The sequence below is a fragment of the Syzygium oleosum genome, unplaced genomic scaffold (genome assembly GCF_021117445.2).
Source record: "Syzygium oleosum isolate NSW1041296 unplaced genomic scaffold, Sole_v2.1 Sole_v2.25, whole genome shotgun sequence".
Classification (NCBI taxonomy): Eukaryota; Viridiplantae; Streptophyta; class Magnoliopsida; order Myrtales; family Myrtaceae; genus Syzygium; species Syzygium oleosum.
In genome coordinates, this window is record NW_026607509.1 from 3,905,866 (window position 1) to 3,923,002 (window position 17,137).

The window sequence follows — 17,137 nt, forward strand, 5'->3', positions numbered from 1 at the left end:
GGAAATTACTCTGATGATGGAGCTGGGTTTTTCATTTCTTCAGTGCTGCTTAGTGATTAGAAGCATGAAGCAATTCAATGTTCTAGAACACAATAGGGATTTGAAGGAGGAAGAAGAAGAAAAGAGCGAGAAGGTATGTGGGGAAGATGATTGTTGAAGAGCTCAATGGGAAGAAGGTTGAACTACAACTGCCCACCTTCCCCTTCTCAATTTTGCAGAGATCACCTTTCGGCGATAGGCGCACCTTCCTCGCGCCATGCTGATACACATTCTCTGCTAATTACCGAAAGCCACAAGAGAAAAATCTAAAATCTTTTACGAAACAACAATCGAATCGCAGTCGCAAACAAATAGCAACATACTCATTTCACATGAGATGCAGAGAGAGAAAGAGACAGAGGGAGAGTGAGAGAGAGATTGGGTAAGGCATGGAGACGGCCAATTCAATGGCCAACTTAGGGTTTGAAATTGGGATTCTTTTTCAATTTGTCGATTTAGGGTTCTTATTTGGGGAAAAGCTACTAAACAATGTCATTTTGTGCTTTAGATGCTGATTGAACTCTCCGGCGAGTCACGTCGGCTTAAGAAACTAATAAAAAAAGGTTACGTCAGATTTCTGGCCAAACAAATCGGAGTTGACACTGAAATGAGTGTTTTTTAAAAAATTTGGCACTTAAGTGATTCGGAACAAACTTTTTGCACTAAAGTGAGCGCCGTGCACAACTTTTGGCACTTGTAGTGTCCTTCTCCCTTAAGATTACTAATTTAAGTTGGTTTCCTATTTAATATGATTTCCTAATTTGAGTAGTTTTCCCAAATCGAGTGGCTCATTCAAATTGGTTTCGTAGTTTATGTGGTTTTCTAATTTAATGTTCCCCATTCTTAGTCTGTTTGATGTTTCCTAGTCTTAGTCAGAATGTGCATTGTCAATTGGAAGCATGTAGATTTGAGTTGATAATATATAAGAATTCTTCTCAAGTGATTTCTTCGGTTTTTTTATCCAATTTGTTGGTAATGAATTTTAAAATTCTTTGTTTATTCATACAATTGTGGGTCACGGACCTTGAACTTCTTTATCCTTGTTGGTAATCGACCAACGGGTTGGATTGAGAATAGTTCGACCCAAATTGATCCGTTTGACTCATTTTTGACCTATTTCTAAGTAATACAAATGTAATGATTTATATACAGCCCAATCTATACCAAACCAATACCCGATCTGACTTGTTTTGCTAAAAAACTTATATACTTAACACAATATAAGAAAACTCATATACCCAAATTGAGGTGAGAGCACGAATTGAGCAAAGATGAAATAATCATAGAGGTGGATTTGGTCTAAATAAATTATTAATCCATTATCTAAGGCTTCATCATTCCATACCTATTTACTAAATAAAATTAATCCACATAACAATTCGGCTCATCAAATATGGGTTAAGAAATGGATCAATGATTGGGAAAACATTCCATTATACCTTGATAGCCAACTTTTCTATCCTAAAGTTATTTTACTTCATACGCACCAAATACATTAATTCATCCCGTCATACATCAAGCAGGGTCAAGGCTGGCCGGCTCAAAGAAAACTTGAAGACTCATACGACACTGTAACGGGGTGGTTGTGCTTTTGCAGAGACGGTGATTCGACCGAGATATGGTCATGTTAATGGGTCAAGTCAGCCATTGATGTCAGGCTCAAGTTTTGTCATCGAAGAGCATCATCTATTCCCAGCCAAATCAAATGGAAATGAGTTGGCTGAGGTCACGATTGATGATGACCAATGCAGAACACTTCTCTAGAACCATACACTTCGAACTCGGGCCTGGGTGAGTTGACTGGGCCTCGCTCAACGACAACTCTTCTGGCCTTAACCTCTGTTCCAGCCGCCAAGACTTGAAATATTCTGGGCAGACTCACTCTTTATCCAGCGGTCCAGGATCTTTCCTGTTCAGACATGATTCTTATTCTTATCACAACCAGCTCTCCAGAGCACACCCCCGACGACCCACACAGTTTGCCTCCAACCACTCATAATATCTCTGGGTTGTCTCCGGAAAAAAACCCACTTAAAAGAGAATCCATCCAGAGTCGTCTTCCATCTTCGTCGGTCGAGAGTGGCGGTGGACCAGGTGGGACGAGGCAATTGAGTTCTCAAGAATATTCGAGCAGTAGAGTATTATCTTATGATAGAAACTTTGCCTCAGCAACTTTCCTCTCTGTCCCCATTCAACTCATGATGCTTACTTAGTCCCTAAGAAGTAGACGTAATCCTAATTAGCTAGCCTGGACCAGGACTTTTGGACCCAATATCTAGCTCGGTGCGCCCGTGATATAAAATCATATTATTTCTTGGGTAAAATTACAGAATCAAGGTGGACCTGATCAGACTAGATGGGTGGACCGGGAGCCTCGGACCAAGAGTACGAATATACCGGGAAAATTGTCCAAAAAGTCATAAACTTATTGTATTTTTAATAATTTAGTTCAAAACCTTTTAATTGTGCCTATTGAATTCTAAACCTTTTCACATTTTGTCAATTGAGTCCATCCGGTCAATTTTAGCGCGAAACCACTGACATGGACGCCGAGCGCCCTACGTGGCACGGCCGACGACGACTGGCGCTAACATGAACAAATTTAATAATATTTTTTTAAAAAAATATTTTTGATTTTTTCCTTTTTTTTCTTTTCTTCTTTACTTTTTTCTTTCTCTTTTCTCTTCTTTTTTGTTTTTCTATTTTCTTTTTCCCCTTTTCCCTCCGCCGGCGAGGGTGGTCCTTGCCTGAAACTGTTTAGGTTTTTTTGGACAATTTTCCCTGAATATGCTAGAAACTATTCAGGCAAAGGGCCACCCTTGCCGGCCTTGCCAGCATCTACGTCAGCGTTTTTCGGTCAAAATTGACCGAATGGACTCATTTGGCAAAACATGAAAAGATTTATGATTCAATTGGCACGATTAAAATGTTTGGAACTGAATTGGTAAAAGTGCAATAGGTTTATGACTTTTTGGACAATTTTCCTTGAGTATACTTGCCCATGCTCGCCCAATTCGTGTTTCGAGCCTGGACGAGCCCCACCCGGTCGTTGGACACGTGATTAGGTTGAACAATGGTGTTCTCCGGCATTGAACGCGGAGGGCGATTTTGAGTATTGGGGAGATGAATTTGCTCTGTTGTTATGCAGAAACTTCTCCTGCAACCGTAACGGACTACTTCTTGTTAGTCCATTCTTCACCTTTTACGGATCAAAACAAGAGCACGACTCACCGTCTTCTTCACTTGTACTACAAGTACGAGGTCACCGCCCGAAACCCTTTCTCCAAATCTTAGAAGGCAAACCAAACCATGGCTCATTCTTCAATTATAAATGTTATTCCTCACCCGTAGTATCCTTCCTTCCACACCCACAAAAAAACGAGATTCCAAAGCACTAGCTCGTGTTCTCGAGGCGCTCTAAATTTTTTTTCTTTCAGGTACTTCCCTTTCTTAGCACATGCGAGAATTCTCATGATGCCTTTTCATTTACTGATTTCTTCTGCTTTCCTTGCCGCGACCCGCTTTCCGTCACGTGTCGCAGCAGTTACGAGATTATTGCCGGTTCGAGCCGTGAGAATGACGGACAGAATCGTCGCCCGCATCAAAAGATTGCTTCCTGGCCGCGGTGTCGTGCTTACCCTTTTGCTCCGTCTCTGATCACTCCTTATATCATCATCTAATGCGTTCTCGTGTCGGTCTTCTTTTTTTTTTTCCTCGGTTAGAAATGATAAGTTGCTAATGTACAATTTTCGAGAGTACAAATATTTCTCCCAAAATCACGAGGAAGTACGTGAATCGAAACTACATCGATTAGATTAGTCGGGACCATATTACTTCGTGATAAGTGATCTTAAGTTCTCATGACATGTGTTTTTCGGCCACTTTCATCATTTCTATCGGCCCTTTGTCATTGGCGGCGCACAGGCACGGTGCCCAAAGTCCCAGGCCCAGAAGCCGGCTTTGACTTGCGCGAAGAATACGCCAGCGCCTTTCGCACGGAATCGTACGACGAGTTCTGGGCACGCGTCCTCGCGCTCTCCGACGACGATCCACCCCCGCGCGACCCGGCCGGGTCGACCACCGCGGTTCGGCTCCCCTCCTACCGGCTCTTCGCCGAGCACCTCCTGGAGCCGGACCAGCCCGCCGTCATACGGATCCTCGACCTGGCCCGTATCCGACCCGCGCAGAAATCCCTCTTGGCGGAGTACTTCGCCGAAACCGGCAGAGCCTCCCTCCTCTGCGGCGCCTTGCTGAAGGACGTCGACCGAACGCGGGTCCAATGTCGCTCCCTCAAATCGGCCCTTCAAGCTCTCGGCATCTCCCAATCCGGATCCTTAAACCAATCCCCCAGCATCTCAATCCGCTTAACCGAATTTTCGAATTTCGAAAGCCCGTTAACCCTGTCTTCCTCTTCTACTACCCAAATTCAATCCACCCAAGTTGGTTGCGCGATGTTGTTGAGCCGGCTCGAGTCGAGCCGTAACAAAGCGAAAGCCAAGCTCAAGACCATCAATAAACTCCGGCACGGCTCGGCTACATTCCTTATAGTCGTAACCGCTTCACTGACTATAATCGTCATGGCTCATGGTCTTGCGATGCTGGTGGCCGCACCGGCTATAGTGGCTGCTTCGTTCGAAATGGCTTCGGCCAAGAGCTTTAAAAAAGTCTTGGCTCAATTGGACTCGGCTGCCAAAGGGACCTATATACTGAAGAGGGACATGGACACAATTAGCCGGCTCGTGACTCGGATTAACGACGAACTCGAGCACACGTGTGCGATGGTTCGGTTTTGGCTCGACCGTGGAGACGACAAGATCCAAGTCGGCGGAAGAGCGACCCTCGGCGAAAACGAGTGCAACTTCGTCGAGCAGCTTGATGAACTAGAAGAGCACTTGTACTTGTGCTTCATGACCATCAACAGGGCACGAAATCTTGTTGTGAAAGAGCTTTTGGGTCCAAGTTAAATTAAACTAGTCCGATCCTCTATATTAATGGAATAGTCAATTTGGAATCATTGGCCAGATTCATCTTGGTATCATTCTTGCTCTTAGAATAGTTCTCCGGTTCTTCCTATCTAAAATTTTAGGGTTCATACCACGAAAAAGCTCAAACTGAAACATCTGTGATAAATTTATCTCGAACTAATTTTTTGACCATAAAAAATCTCAAACTGATACACTTGTGATAAATTTACCCTCCGTTAAATTGTATTAATACAACGAAAAATCACAAATTTGTAAACCTGTGACAAATGGAGGGATAAAATCCCAAACTGGTACACCCGTCAACTATCACGTGTCATCAAACTCAGCAATTTGACGGTAAAATTTAACTGAAACTAACGGAGGGTAAATTGTCACAGGTGTATCAATTTAGGGTTTTTGATGGTCAAAAAATTAATTTTGGGTAAAATTGTCACATGTGTACTAGTTTGTGGTTTTCCGTGGTATTAACCCAAAATTTTAACGTTATACACATTAATTAAATAATGTTTTTGTTATTTAAAATTATTTTAATGCAAATTATTTGTAAGCATTGGCAAAACCCAGGAGCGGGTGCCCTGCGCCTTCTAAGTTTCCATTTTCTTTTTGCAATATAAGTAATTTAAAACAATCATATACTTCATATTCTATTCTACCTAAAAAAACACTTTTGTCTCTCTTCCTACCCAATATGCTCGATCCATCATCTCCTATTACTCATCAATCTTATCCGGCCGTTACTTTGCCTCCCTTTAACACTTGTATGTTATCAAGGCTCTCATGTTATCCATAAAAGACCAGAGACTCTATCATCGATGCAATGGCCTACTAAATTTCTCATTTCTTGTGTGTGATTAATAGATAATTTGAGGACCTCTCTCACCAATGCGTTTTTTTTTTCTTTTGATGCGTACATCCCTAATTAGAATCCCATTCCCAGTAATCCCATTTCAAAATCTAATTTAATGGACATGAAAGCAAGCTCAAGCCCACAAAATCCATAATCTATAATCTGGGAAGCACCATTAGAAAGAAAATATTACTGTGGGAGCAAACATCTCTTACTTCAAGAATGAAAGTTGATCAAACGAATCGTCCCAGCTAGTCAAATCGAGATAAATTGTTTCTAAATTTGAATCTTTTCGAGCATGATTATTACTATCGGCCTGCAGTTAGGGACATTCGTCTTGGATCCTGAGATCCTACAAATTACTAAAATAATATAGAATACATCTATTGGAGCGGGCCCAAAAATGAGAGGGATTGAAGCAATCCAGAGAGTCATACAAATAAGCAACCATTGAAGTTTGTGAAAGGAATTTAGGGATATAGCGAGAAAATCAATGGTGGTGGTGGTGGTGGTGGGAGGCATCAGCAAGTGCCTCATGGGTAAAGGAATGCTGATTGCTTTTCTGGTTACCCTATGAGATGACCAATCCAATTGAAATGGGAGTGAAATGATTTTTCTAATTTTTTCACGTTCGTCATACTATTCAAACCATGATAGCATGTGATAAGCTTTAAACATTGCACCATCATGACTGCCATGGAGACTTACAAGAGGGACATGGACAAAATTAGCGGCTTTGGCTCCACAGTGCAGATCTCAATCAGTAGAAGAGTAATGCCGCACAAAACTAGTGCAACTTTTTTACCAAATGGCAACATTGCCTAGAAACACAAATTTGCATGGCTCTGTAGACTAAGATATAGTTATGCATGCTTATTGCTTTTGTTCCCACGAATGTCTTTTTTACATTGCTAGTATATAATTATATGGGAATTTCATTCTAAATTTGTATTCCGAATAATACCATTATATTACAAATCTTATAAAACTTGTCATCATAAATAATCATGACTTTTGTTATATATAATTCAAATTATAAATGGCCATGTTAACTAAAGAATTATATTCTGACAATAATAAATTCATCTTCTATATTGACAGTTATTGAAAAGTTAATAAGATATTATCATAACTCACTAATAAACTAATAGCTTATCCCACCATATAACATATTATAATATGTGTTACAAGCATATGATTAAGTTATTAGCGTATTGTGCTTATAAGCTATGCCTTAAGGTTAGAACATAAATTTTTTACTAAATAATGGTTTATTGGGACTATTCTAGAAGAGTTTGTACTTGTGTTTCATGACCATCAATAATCTTGTTATGAAGGTACTTTTGATTCTAGTTAAATTAAATTAGTGCATTCTATGTATCAATAAAAAATAAAATAGATATTTTCAACATTAAACACTCCTTTTGAAAGAGAAGTTATCAATCAAATAAGATTTTCACTAGTTAAAATTATTTTAACGAAAAGTATTAGTGATCATTGGCAGAGCTTAGGGGCCAGCCAAGGCCCTCACTTCAAAAAACTTTTAAAAAATCGCACACTTCATGTTCTAGCTTAAAATTTTCTCGTTCCTCCAACCTAATATGCTCGATCCATACCTTTTGTGATTCTATTACTCAATCTCATTCCGCCGTTACTGTTGCCTCCCTACAGCACTTGTATAGCACCTTTCATAGTTCAATAATTATACCTTTCGAACATGATAGTGATTCAATGAGCTTTAAACTGTTCACACTCGACGTTAGTGACTCAATGACTTCTCGTGCAATATCTTTTTAGGCATTGAAATTACGAAGAGAGGTTGTCTTGAGGAGAAAAGAAACATGACGAGGTCAATCTTATCTCGAATCATGTCACATGACAGGTCTCTGACCTAATCAGTTAAAAAAAAAATTATCTCGTTAGCCCTAAAAGTTTCATAAAAAAGACACATTACTGTTATCGTCTATGACAGCGATCATAGAACAAAATGTGATCTTGGTCAATGAACTTTTTTATTTGTACTCATGATAATAGTCATACGTTGTAACTCGATATTCCTCGTGAAAGTTCCTTGATAACCCGACAAGACAGTACTCGAAGGACATATTTTTAGGACCCTCCAACGCTCAAGTTAGCTCGAGCTCAAAAGAAATGAATTTGACAAAGTAAAGGGCTTGTGTATCTCTTAAATATCCGGTGCCTCGAATGTTGATTTATGGCTATTTATACTTACTTTGGTAGTCTCGAATTTCCGAATGTTGGGAAACTCGAGATGTGACTGTTCTAATCCGGACTGATGAATCTGGTCTAGCCTTTTTGCTACTCTTCCGGATTCCTCGTCCTATGCTTCTTCCAGATGGGAGTGGGCCTTCTATTTAAGAGCCGAACTTTCTTACTTGGGGAAACATCGATGGACTACTTTTATTTTTTACCCTCGTTGCTTTTTGTGATAACTGATGTAACCAATCCATTTTCGTTTCCAACGATGAAACGCAAGTCCTCCTAAAATGGAGTCCATACCTACTATTCCTCACAATATATGGTAGGTTTACCATCTAAATTCAAGTGTGATAATTACCCAAAAAAATTCTAAACCTATTGTATGGAATATGGATGTCAATTTAGTTATAAACATTTTAATTTGGCTAATTTAATTCTAAACATTTTGACAATTTGTCAATATAGTACTTCTTACCAATTTTGATTGGAAATTGTTAACATGGTCGCTGACTGTTTTACGTGGTACGGCTAACACTGACTACAAGAGGTCACATCTTGCTCACCCCACAGAGCGAGAATCTGAAGGCAAACAACTTAACTAAGGCTCCGTTCGTTTGGCGGAAAATATTTTCCCGGAAAATATTTTCCGGATTTTCCGGTGTTCGGGGGGCGGAAAACGTTTTCCGTGGGAAAATATTTTCCTTCCCCCCCTCACAAAATAGTCTAAGTCTATGGAAAATGACTTCCGCTTCTTCAAAAGCGAAAATCATTTTCCGGAGCTTCTTCTTCTTCTTCTTCTTTACTAAGGTCGCCGGCCGCCGGCCGCCGCCGCCGCTGGTTGCCGCTGCCGCCACCGGCGAAAAATATTTTCCGAAACTTTTTCATATTGATCACCGAACACCGGAAAATTATGTTCCGGGAAAACATTTTCCAGGAAAATGACTTCCGGGAAAATATTTTCCAAAAGGAGAATATTTTCCGCCAAACGAACGGAGCCTAAGAGTAAAGTCAAAGTCAAGAGGCTGACAATTTTCCCTATCTCGCAGCTAAACTAAGGACTATATTGCCAAATTGTCATAAGTTTTATACTAAATTGGCCAAATTAAAAGTTTTAGAGGACTGACTTGACATCCGCACAATAAGTTTAGAATTTTTTGGTAATTTTCCCAATTCAAGGGGTGAATTAACACGTGGAGTCTACGCCGATAAATATATCCTCAAATCTTTTTTTTTCCAATGATTAGTCCTTGTGCATTTACTTATTAGCTAATGCTCATGTATCTCTTAAATTCAAATTTCAAATTTACTACAAGTTCGTAACCATTCCATTGATGAGAAATAAGAAGCTCTTCAATGCGATATGCTAATATTTTCCTATGGGATGTGGGGTTCCATTTATCTCGCGGAAAATGAATGATTTGAAAATTTTTTTCCTAAAAATAATTGCTCGTATCATTTACGAAAATGAATAAATGAAAAATATTTCCATTATCTACGAAAATATTTAGACATAAATTGATGTCGATAATAAAAATATTTTCTTTTGATTGATTATTTTACGCAGTACAAGCGATCATTTTTTGAAAAATATTTTCCAAATCATTCATTTTCCGCAGAACAAACGAATCAAATGACTAAATTCAATACGTTGAGTTCAGTTTTCGAGAGGATCTGAGTTCTTATGTGGCATATCGAGCGTGCCAATGAAATGTCGAAAAGAATGGAATGTGTCACATAAGAAGAATTCCGTAAACGCAATTTAAGGCGGAAACCACTAAAAAGAATGTTTCGTTCATTAATTAGCTCCTTACATTCTTCAAGATGATCCTAATCCTAGTCCTAATCCTAATCTACTCTCTCTCTCTCTCTCTCTTTCTTTCTGTCAATGTCAAGATAATCAATCGCATGACTAACTTCATGTCTGCCACCTACTTCCCCCCTCCAGTCGAACATGTGGTGTGCTGGTTTAGTGTTTGTCATGTAGGACCTAAGCCCCGCTAAGCCACACCCCCCACCCAGCATCCAATTCCAGATTATCTCGGGGCACATGTGCACGTCCTTGGTGTGGACCACGTCATTTGTTCTTAGCCTCTCCCAAAATCAGAACGACACGTTCAAATCACTTGAATTTTCTCTATATAAGAGTCGTGAAATTTAAACCTCAGTTAGTGATCGATATTATATATACATATATTTTTTCGTTCTCAATGTCGATTTCCACCGCCCCTCGGTCACAATTAGCCAAATATAGATAAAAAGAAGAAGAAAGAAACCCGATTTCCCATTTTGCTAACTTCACTTTCTACAACCATGCAAAGCTCTCAATGATATGATGATGCTTTTCTTTCGAAAAGCATCGGGTAAAAAGGTTGAGGTAAACGAAAGAGAGGAGACGGACAAGGACAGGGTACCTAAAAAGGAGGGGTTTGATGGAAGATCACTTATCGGATTCAAAGTCCTTAGCTAAAAAAGTCATGAGAGTCACTTTCTTTCTCATGAAAACCCATCATCACACAAAGTTGCAATCCACACGTGCGCACCTTTGCTTAGAAAGTCCCCCTTTTCGGGAGGTAAAGCAAAGGACATCCCCAAAAAGGGTAAAACGGCTTTCTCTTTTAACAAGTTTTTTTACCACCAAGTTATTTTCGCAAATTGCATGGTGTTATTTTTACGATTGTTGTTTTGGAGGAGAAAACCCATGGTTGATTTCCTTACTGGTGCTTTTATTTGCGAAAAATGAGTGATTTGAAAAATGTTTTTCGAAAAATGATTGCTTATATCACTTAGAAAAATTAGTCATCGAAAAATATTTTTATTGTTGATAACAATTTATGCCTAATTAATTTCGTGAGCGATGAAAAAAATTTCATTAATTTATTTTTGTAAGCGATACAAACGATTATTTTTCTGAAAATATTTTTCAAATCACTCATTTTCTGCGAAACGAACGCACCCTTAAATCCAACATCATTTTGGTGTTTGGTTTTCCCTTTCATGTTTTTGCCTTCTTTCACACGAGATATGCAAATCACTCTCTTAAAAATTATGGGTTAAATTAATTTTGGAGCACCTACACCCAGGAATCGTTTCCATGGTAGTAATCTTTTCAATTGCGATATTTGCAACCCGAATGCAACCCCGGGCATTTCGATGTGATGGTGATGTTTCGAATCTTAATTTACATGTTCTCTAACCTTTTCCATCTGTTATGGTAATAGGGAAAATTACCCAAAAAAATCATAAATTTATTACATTTATGCCAATTTAGTATTAAATCTTTCAATTTGGTCAATTTAGTTATAAATCTTTTGACAATTTGCTAATGTAGTCCATCCAACTAATTTTGACCGAAAATTGATGACGTGAACATCGGCCGTCCTACAAGACACAATCGACGATGATGAGTAAATTTTTTAAATTTTCTTGATATGTGTTGAATTTTTTTCTTTTCTTTTTTTTTTTATTATTAAGGGTGGGCCACTAGGTGAGGGCTCATGGCCCTCGCTCATAGCGTGGCGAGGACTCGTAGCCCTTGTCCAGTGGTCGGTGCTGGTTCATGGCCCTTGCTCTAAGACAGAAAGCTTTATTTCTTTTGTTACTTGATGATGCAGCATTACATTTGCTAAAGCTCGATTGGTTGTGCAAAAAAATAACCAGAAGACAGAGCTATTAGCGTTATCTGGATAACACAAAAAACAAAATATAATCGATCATTTAATCATAAAATCCATATAAGATTTCATTACCATTCGACATCGTTTGACTATAGGGTTTTACACTTGTGGCCTCGTTCACGTCCAAATCAATCTGCCTCCACATTAGCCAAAAAAAGGAAGAAAGGAAAAGAAAAAAACACATATGCGGTGATCGTATCTGGTCCGTCCATGCACTCACGCAAGGCTCTTTCCAGTAATATAATGTCGTTGGGTGGGGATCGGGGTGAACATGGCTCGGTCCCATCCGCACCTTTGGAATCGATGAACCCATGTAAGCTCAACGGCTGCGATCTCACGTCCACCAGAGGCAACGGTGGGAGCGACAGGCAGTCGCTAAAAACTCGATGCCTTCTTCGCTTCTCCAATCCTTTATTATTTTTTTCAACAGCGACGGAAGAGATTTTTGAGCAGAGGCAGATTCGCGGTCAACATCACCGAGCGAAGCTGAACTCCCGCTCCCACATCGAGCCAGAAGAGCAGAGGGGGGGAAGGGGGATTAACAAAAATGATGATGATGATAATAATAATGCAGGCAATGGAATGGAGGGAGGGAGGGAGGCCGTCGTAATCATCCTCCTGTGGCGAGAAGTTGCAATTATTAATTCGAGGAGGGACGGACGATGAAGGATAACGACGCACCAGCCTAGTGAGAGAACCCAACCCAACCTAGAGAGAGAGAGAGAGAGCTTGAGCTTGCGCTTGCCTGCCTCCTCCTCCTCCTGTGGCTTTCGTTCCTGCGCGTGCCCTCCGATTCCGCCGTTCCCTTGGCGCACCTCCATGTTCCGGCGCTCCTCCCTGCTCCGTCGGCGAGGATGAGGGCCGCCCACAGCAGCGTCGACACCGTGAACGCCGCCGCCGCCGCCATCGTCACCGCCGAGGCCCGCGCGCAACCCGCCGCCGTCCAGGTAAAGAGACCGTGGAATCGGTGTTTTTTTTGGATGTGCGCGTGCGCGTGCGCGTGGATGAGAAATGGTTCTCGCGGCTTAAATCTCGGGCTGTGCTGCTCGACTTGAGAGCTGTGTGGGACGAACTGGAAGATCCTCGGGTCATCATATATCGTTTCTTCTCTGGGCTTCTAGTACGCGAATGCTTTCTATGTTTTTTGGGAATTGGTAATGTTATTTCGCTTTGGTTCGATAGTTGCGCCCGTGGAGTCGTCAGGTTTTGGATTCGTCAGTTTTCTCATCCAAGTATAGTATAGGGCTGAAAATCGTGTCCATGCGCACCGAGTTCGAATCCCATCAAGTTACTTTTGAATTCCTCGGCTGCCTTTCTTTTCCTTCCTTTTCTTTCTCAAAGTTTCCCTTCATCTCTCCCTGTTGTGCACCGGGAGGGAAAGAGAACGATGAGAGAAAGCCATGATGGTCCAGAACTCAACAGCCAGTCGATTGGGCTGGTGAACCTCTCGTGGACGTGGTCCTCGTCAAAAAAGGAAAACGGAAATCTAGCGGCCTCTGTGTACTAACAATTGGAAAAAGTAGCGGCTTGCTAATGATTTTACCTTTTGGCTTTAGCTTTATGATTATATAATATACAGAAAACAACCCGTTTCACCTGTTTCTCCTTTCCCGATGATTAAACTAGTCCACTGCCCGAATCGCCTGAATTTTTTATTGTCTCTTCCTTCATTTTTGGGCACCCATTAGCTAGTAGCAAAGCCTGGAAATGCCTGTGAGGCTTGTATTACTTATAGTTGCAACTTGCAAGTACTGGTCTCTCTGGTCTTTGGCTAGTAGCTAAGTAAACTTCATGTGAATGTTCACAGAGCAAAGTCATTTTTTTTTTGACGAATTGGCCGGTCATATTTAGGGTAAAACGGAAATGCTACCTTACGGATGCGACTGCTGCTCCTACTGCGTCGGTCATATTGGTCTTCTGGAAATAACTTCATTTTTCTGTTAACAGAATGAGGAAGTAGTGCTGTCGATGCAATCATATAATTCTTTCAGAAATGTCTCTCTAACCCAGGAAAGGTGTCACCCTTCCTTATCTTCCTGAAAGGCAACACCAACTAGTAGTGTTGGTTTAGATGAGACACCGGTGACCAGGGGCCTAACTGGCTATATCTGACCAACTGCCTAATTTGATTTTCTTTTCTATTATCACTGAAGGAGATGGCCAATTTGAAAATATTGATACTGAGACACCCAAATAAATTTTGAGGACGTGAGCTATCATGAATGATTACTGGTAGAACTCTACTTAGAAAACATATTTCCCTTCTGAGAATATGTTCCAGAGGTTGTTGAGTGTAATATTGCTGATAAACGGTGTTTTAAATGACTGGGCCAATATTCTTAGCTCAGTTAGAAATTTTTCTTCATTAAAATTGCTTTCGAGCTTGCCATACTTTGCTCTGGGGAACAACTTGGAGTGATTGATTCGAAAATAGAATTTTCTATCTAGAATGAAGCCTTTGAGGCCAGGAGATATTGAAAAGTGTGGTAGCCCATTTTTGGGTCTCTTCTTTTCGGGCGTCTCTCCTTGCTTCCCTCATTACTCAAACTGTGTACAATTGGTCGGCCCTCATAATTTTGCATCACAGAAGTGTGCGATCACATAAATCATATCATGAGCTTGATATCATCTCAAGCTGAGTGTCTCCGACAGTTGATTATTTAGTGGAAAAACAATGGTCAATATTTGTGATTTATATGCTTTTTTCTTGAATTCCCTCTTTATCCTATTGATTCCAGAAAAGAAGATGGGGAAGCTGCTGGAGCCTATACTGGTGTTTTGGGTATCATAGAAATAGCAAAAGGATAGGCCATGCCGTTCTTGTCCCTGAACCGTTGGTCCCCAGTGCTGAAGTACCTGCTGCCGAGAACCTACCACCTTCAACTGCCATTGTGCTGCCGTTCATCGCTCCTCCCTCTTCTCCTACATCTATTTTACAATCGGATCCTCCTTCAGCCTCCCAGTCACCTGCTGGATTAGTATCACTAGCTGCCCTAGCTGTCAGCCACTCTCCTTGTGGCCCTCCTCCTATTTTCTCGGTTGGCCCTTATGCTTATGAAACACACTTGGTGTCACCACCTGTATTTTCTACCTTCACCACAGAACCATCCACGGCTTCGTTCACTCCTCCTCCTGAATCACTGCAAGCGACTACACCTTCTTCCCCTGAAGTGCCGTTTGCTCAGTTACTGACTTCTTCGCTGGAACGTGCGCGAAGAAATAGCGGGCCTAAACAGAAGTTTTCATTATCTCAATGTGAGTTTCAGCCTTACCAAATATATCCAGGAAGCCCGGGTGGCAAATTTGTATCCCCAGGTTCTACGGTTTCTAATTCTGGAACCTCTTCTCCTTTTCCTGGCAAATACCCAGTTTTTGGGTTTCATATTGGAGAAGCTCCTAAACTATTGGGCTTTGAACACTTCAACACTCGCAAGTGGGGTTCAAGGCTAGGTTCGGGATCCTTAACACCAGATGGTGCGGCGCTGGGCTCCAGGCTTGGTTCTGGTGCTTTGACTCCAGATGGTGCCGGACTAGGTTCCGGACTTGGTTCTGGATGTTTGACGCCTAATGGAGTGGGGCCTCCATCTCGAGATGGTGATATTCTGCTTGATAAACAGATGAGCGTTGAGGATGGATCTGTACATGAGGAGCCTGTAGTTCATCACAGAATTTCATTTGAGTTGACTAGTGAGGATGTGGCCCGTTGTCTTGAAAGTAAATCAGCTACTTCTATTGGTCTGGAATATTCACAGGAAATAGTGGCAGGAAGCACCACTGAAGGAGGTAGAATTCAAATGGATGCTGAGAATAGCTGTGAGAAGTGCATTAGGGAAAGTGCAGATGGAAAAGCTGAAAAAGCTCCAGGAGAGACGGGCAGAGGTTTCTGTCAAAAGCATTGTCTGAACAAACTTGGTTCAGTGAAAGAGTTCAACTTTGATAATTCTGACAGAAATCTCCATAGGCATTCTGCTATCAGCTCCGAATGGTGGGCCAATGACAACATTGCTGTGAAGGAAGCTAAGCTGGAAAGCAGATGGTCTTTCTTGCCTTTCCTGCAACCAGAAGTTAGCTGACACCCATTAAGAGTTTTGTCTTCATATCAACTCATGAACTTAAAAGGAAATACGCTTCTCATGAGCAGTTCTACATTCGGCGAAGTAGACATTCTTTGGCACATGTGCATAGCTTGGGATATGATCGATGATTAATCGACCTATGGTGGGGTCATCTGTTCATTGCTCAAAAACAGTGTAGAATTACTAGGATCGTTTGTGCAAGCATGATACTGTATTGTCCATCAGTTTTTTGGGCAGAAAAGTAGGGATAATATGTATGAGATACAGACAATGCTTTTGGGGTCGTTCATTCTAGACATGTGCATTACTAAGGGGAACATTTCAAGAACGGATCAATAATTCCGTATCTTTTACTTGGTACGAAAGATGTAACCTTTTATTTCTCATTGAAGGTGGGTACGCTCAACAGTGGAAGGATCGACCAATGTCAGTCAGATAGATACCCGGTAAGTGCTCGTGATGCTCTTTGACTCGTTATCCATCTGCAACGGTTGCTTCTGTCCTCTTACGTTTGATAGAGATTGACAGGACAGAATAATTGATGATTGACTTGACCAGGTTTTGTTGTTTGGGTGAGCGAGGCCTTTGTTCTGTGAAGTTGCTCAATGCTGTGATACTCGGTGGAGTCTCTAGCTGTTTGCTGTCATGTTGCCTTATCTTGAATGCGTGTATGATAAAGCCTGTGGCCCCGTGTTAATAGATGACATTTGACCCATCGTTCTTGCTAGCTTATCTGAGCTGTTGTTTATATGCTTTGGGTCATAGACCATGGCCTAGCCTCGACAGATTATCATATCGTTTCACTATAAAATGAAAGAGGGACCGACCTGGAGGCAAGTATCTGATCAATGATTTCATTAATCCTTAATAGCAATCAGATTATACAAGAAATGAGTAGTATCACATGGAAATTCTGCACTGCTTTGCCGATAGCGTATGAATGCTAATCTTGCTTTCAAAACGAATGATGAGAACAACATGAGTGAACTGAATCTGCAATGAAGTAAAGCTCATTCAGAAGCTTCTAAGGGCGTGGGGAACAAGTCCTGCAAGTAGAAATGCAGTCCTTTTTATGTAAAGAGATCGTATTCTAGTCAAGATGAGTCAAGAGGTTCCTCATCGTAGCCGCAACTCATGAGAATTTTTCAAAGAGATGAGTTCATTTGATCAACCTCAGGCAAATGTCTGTATACTCAAATAAACGAAGTATGGGCACCTATACATACATGAGTATTGTTTGGTCATTTGATTTCCGAGACTGCATCATCTCCGCAATCCCCACTTCGTATGAATTAA

At 41.0% G+C, this 17,137-nt stretch overlaps 2 protein-coding genes and 1 non-coding gene across 4 annotated transcripts; 2 read left to right on the forward strand and 1 right to left on the reverse strand.

Annotated features, from left to right (window-relative positions):
• Positions 1–133: 133 nt before the first annotated feature.
• On the reverse strand, positions 134–280 carry LOC115671697 (small nucleolar RNA snoR135). The gene has a single exon (XR_004004626.1). It is a non-coding gene; the product is annotated as a small nucleolar RNA snoR135 (small nucleolar RNA).
• A 3,137-nt stretch (positions 281–3,417) lies between these two features.
• Positions 3,418–5,077, forward strand: LOC115671561 (UPF0496 protein At3g49070). The gene is made up of 2 exons (XM_056302929.1): positions 3,418–3,664; positions 3,964–5,077. Exons 1-2 carry the CDS (start codon positions 3,511–3,513, stop codon positions 5,001–5,003), a joined length of 1,194 nt encoding a protein of 397 aa, XP_056158904.1. The 5' UTR covers positions 3,418–3,510; the 3' UTR covers positions 5,004–5,077.
• Positions 5,078–12,494: 7,417 nt separating this feature from the next.
• Positions 12,495–16,556, forward strand: LOC115671510 (uncharacterized). 2 transcript variants are annotated; one of them, XR_008814430.1, is made up of 3 exons: positions 12,495–12,712; positions 14,504–16,287; positions 16,400–16,556. XR_008814430.1 is itself a non-coding variant. In XM_030593103.2 (2 exons), exons 1-2 carry the CDS (start codon positions 12,620–12,622, stop codon positions 15,836–15,838), a joined length of 1,428 nt encoding a protein of 475 aa, XP_030448963.2. In that variant the 5' UTR covers positions 12,495–12,619; the 3' UTR covers positions 15,839–16,556. The 2 variants fall into 2 exon arrangements, 1 of the variants encoding a protein (XP_030448963.2); XM_030593103.2 differs by having other exon boundaries at positions 14,504–16,556.
• The last annotated feature ends 581 nt before the right edge of the window (positions 16,557–17,137 follow it).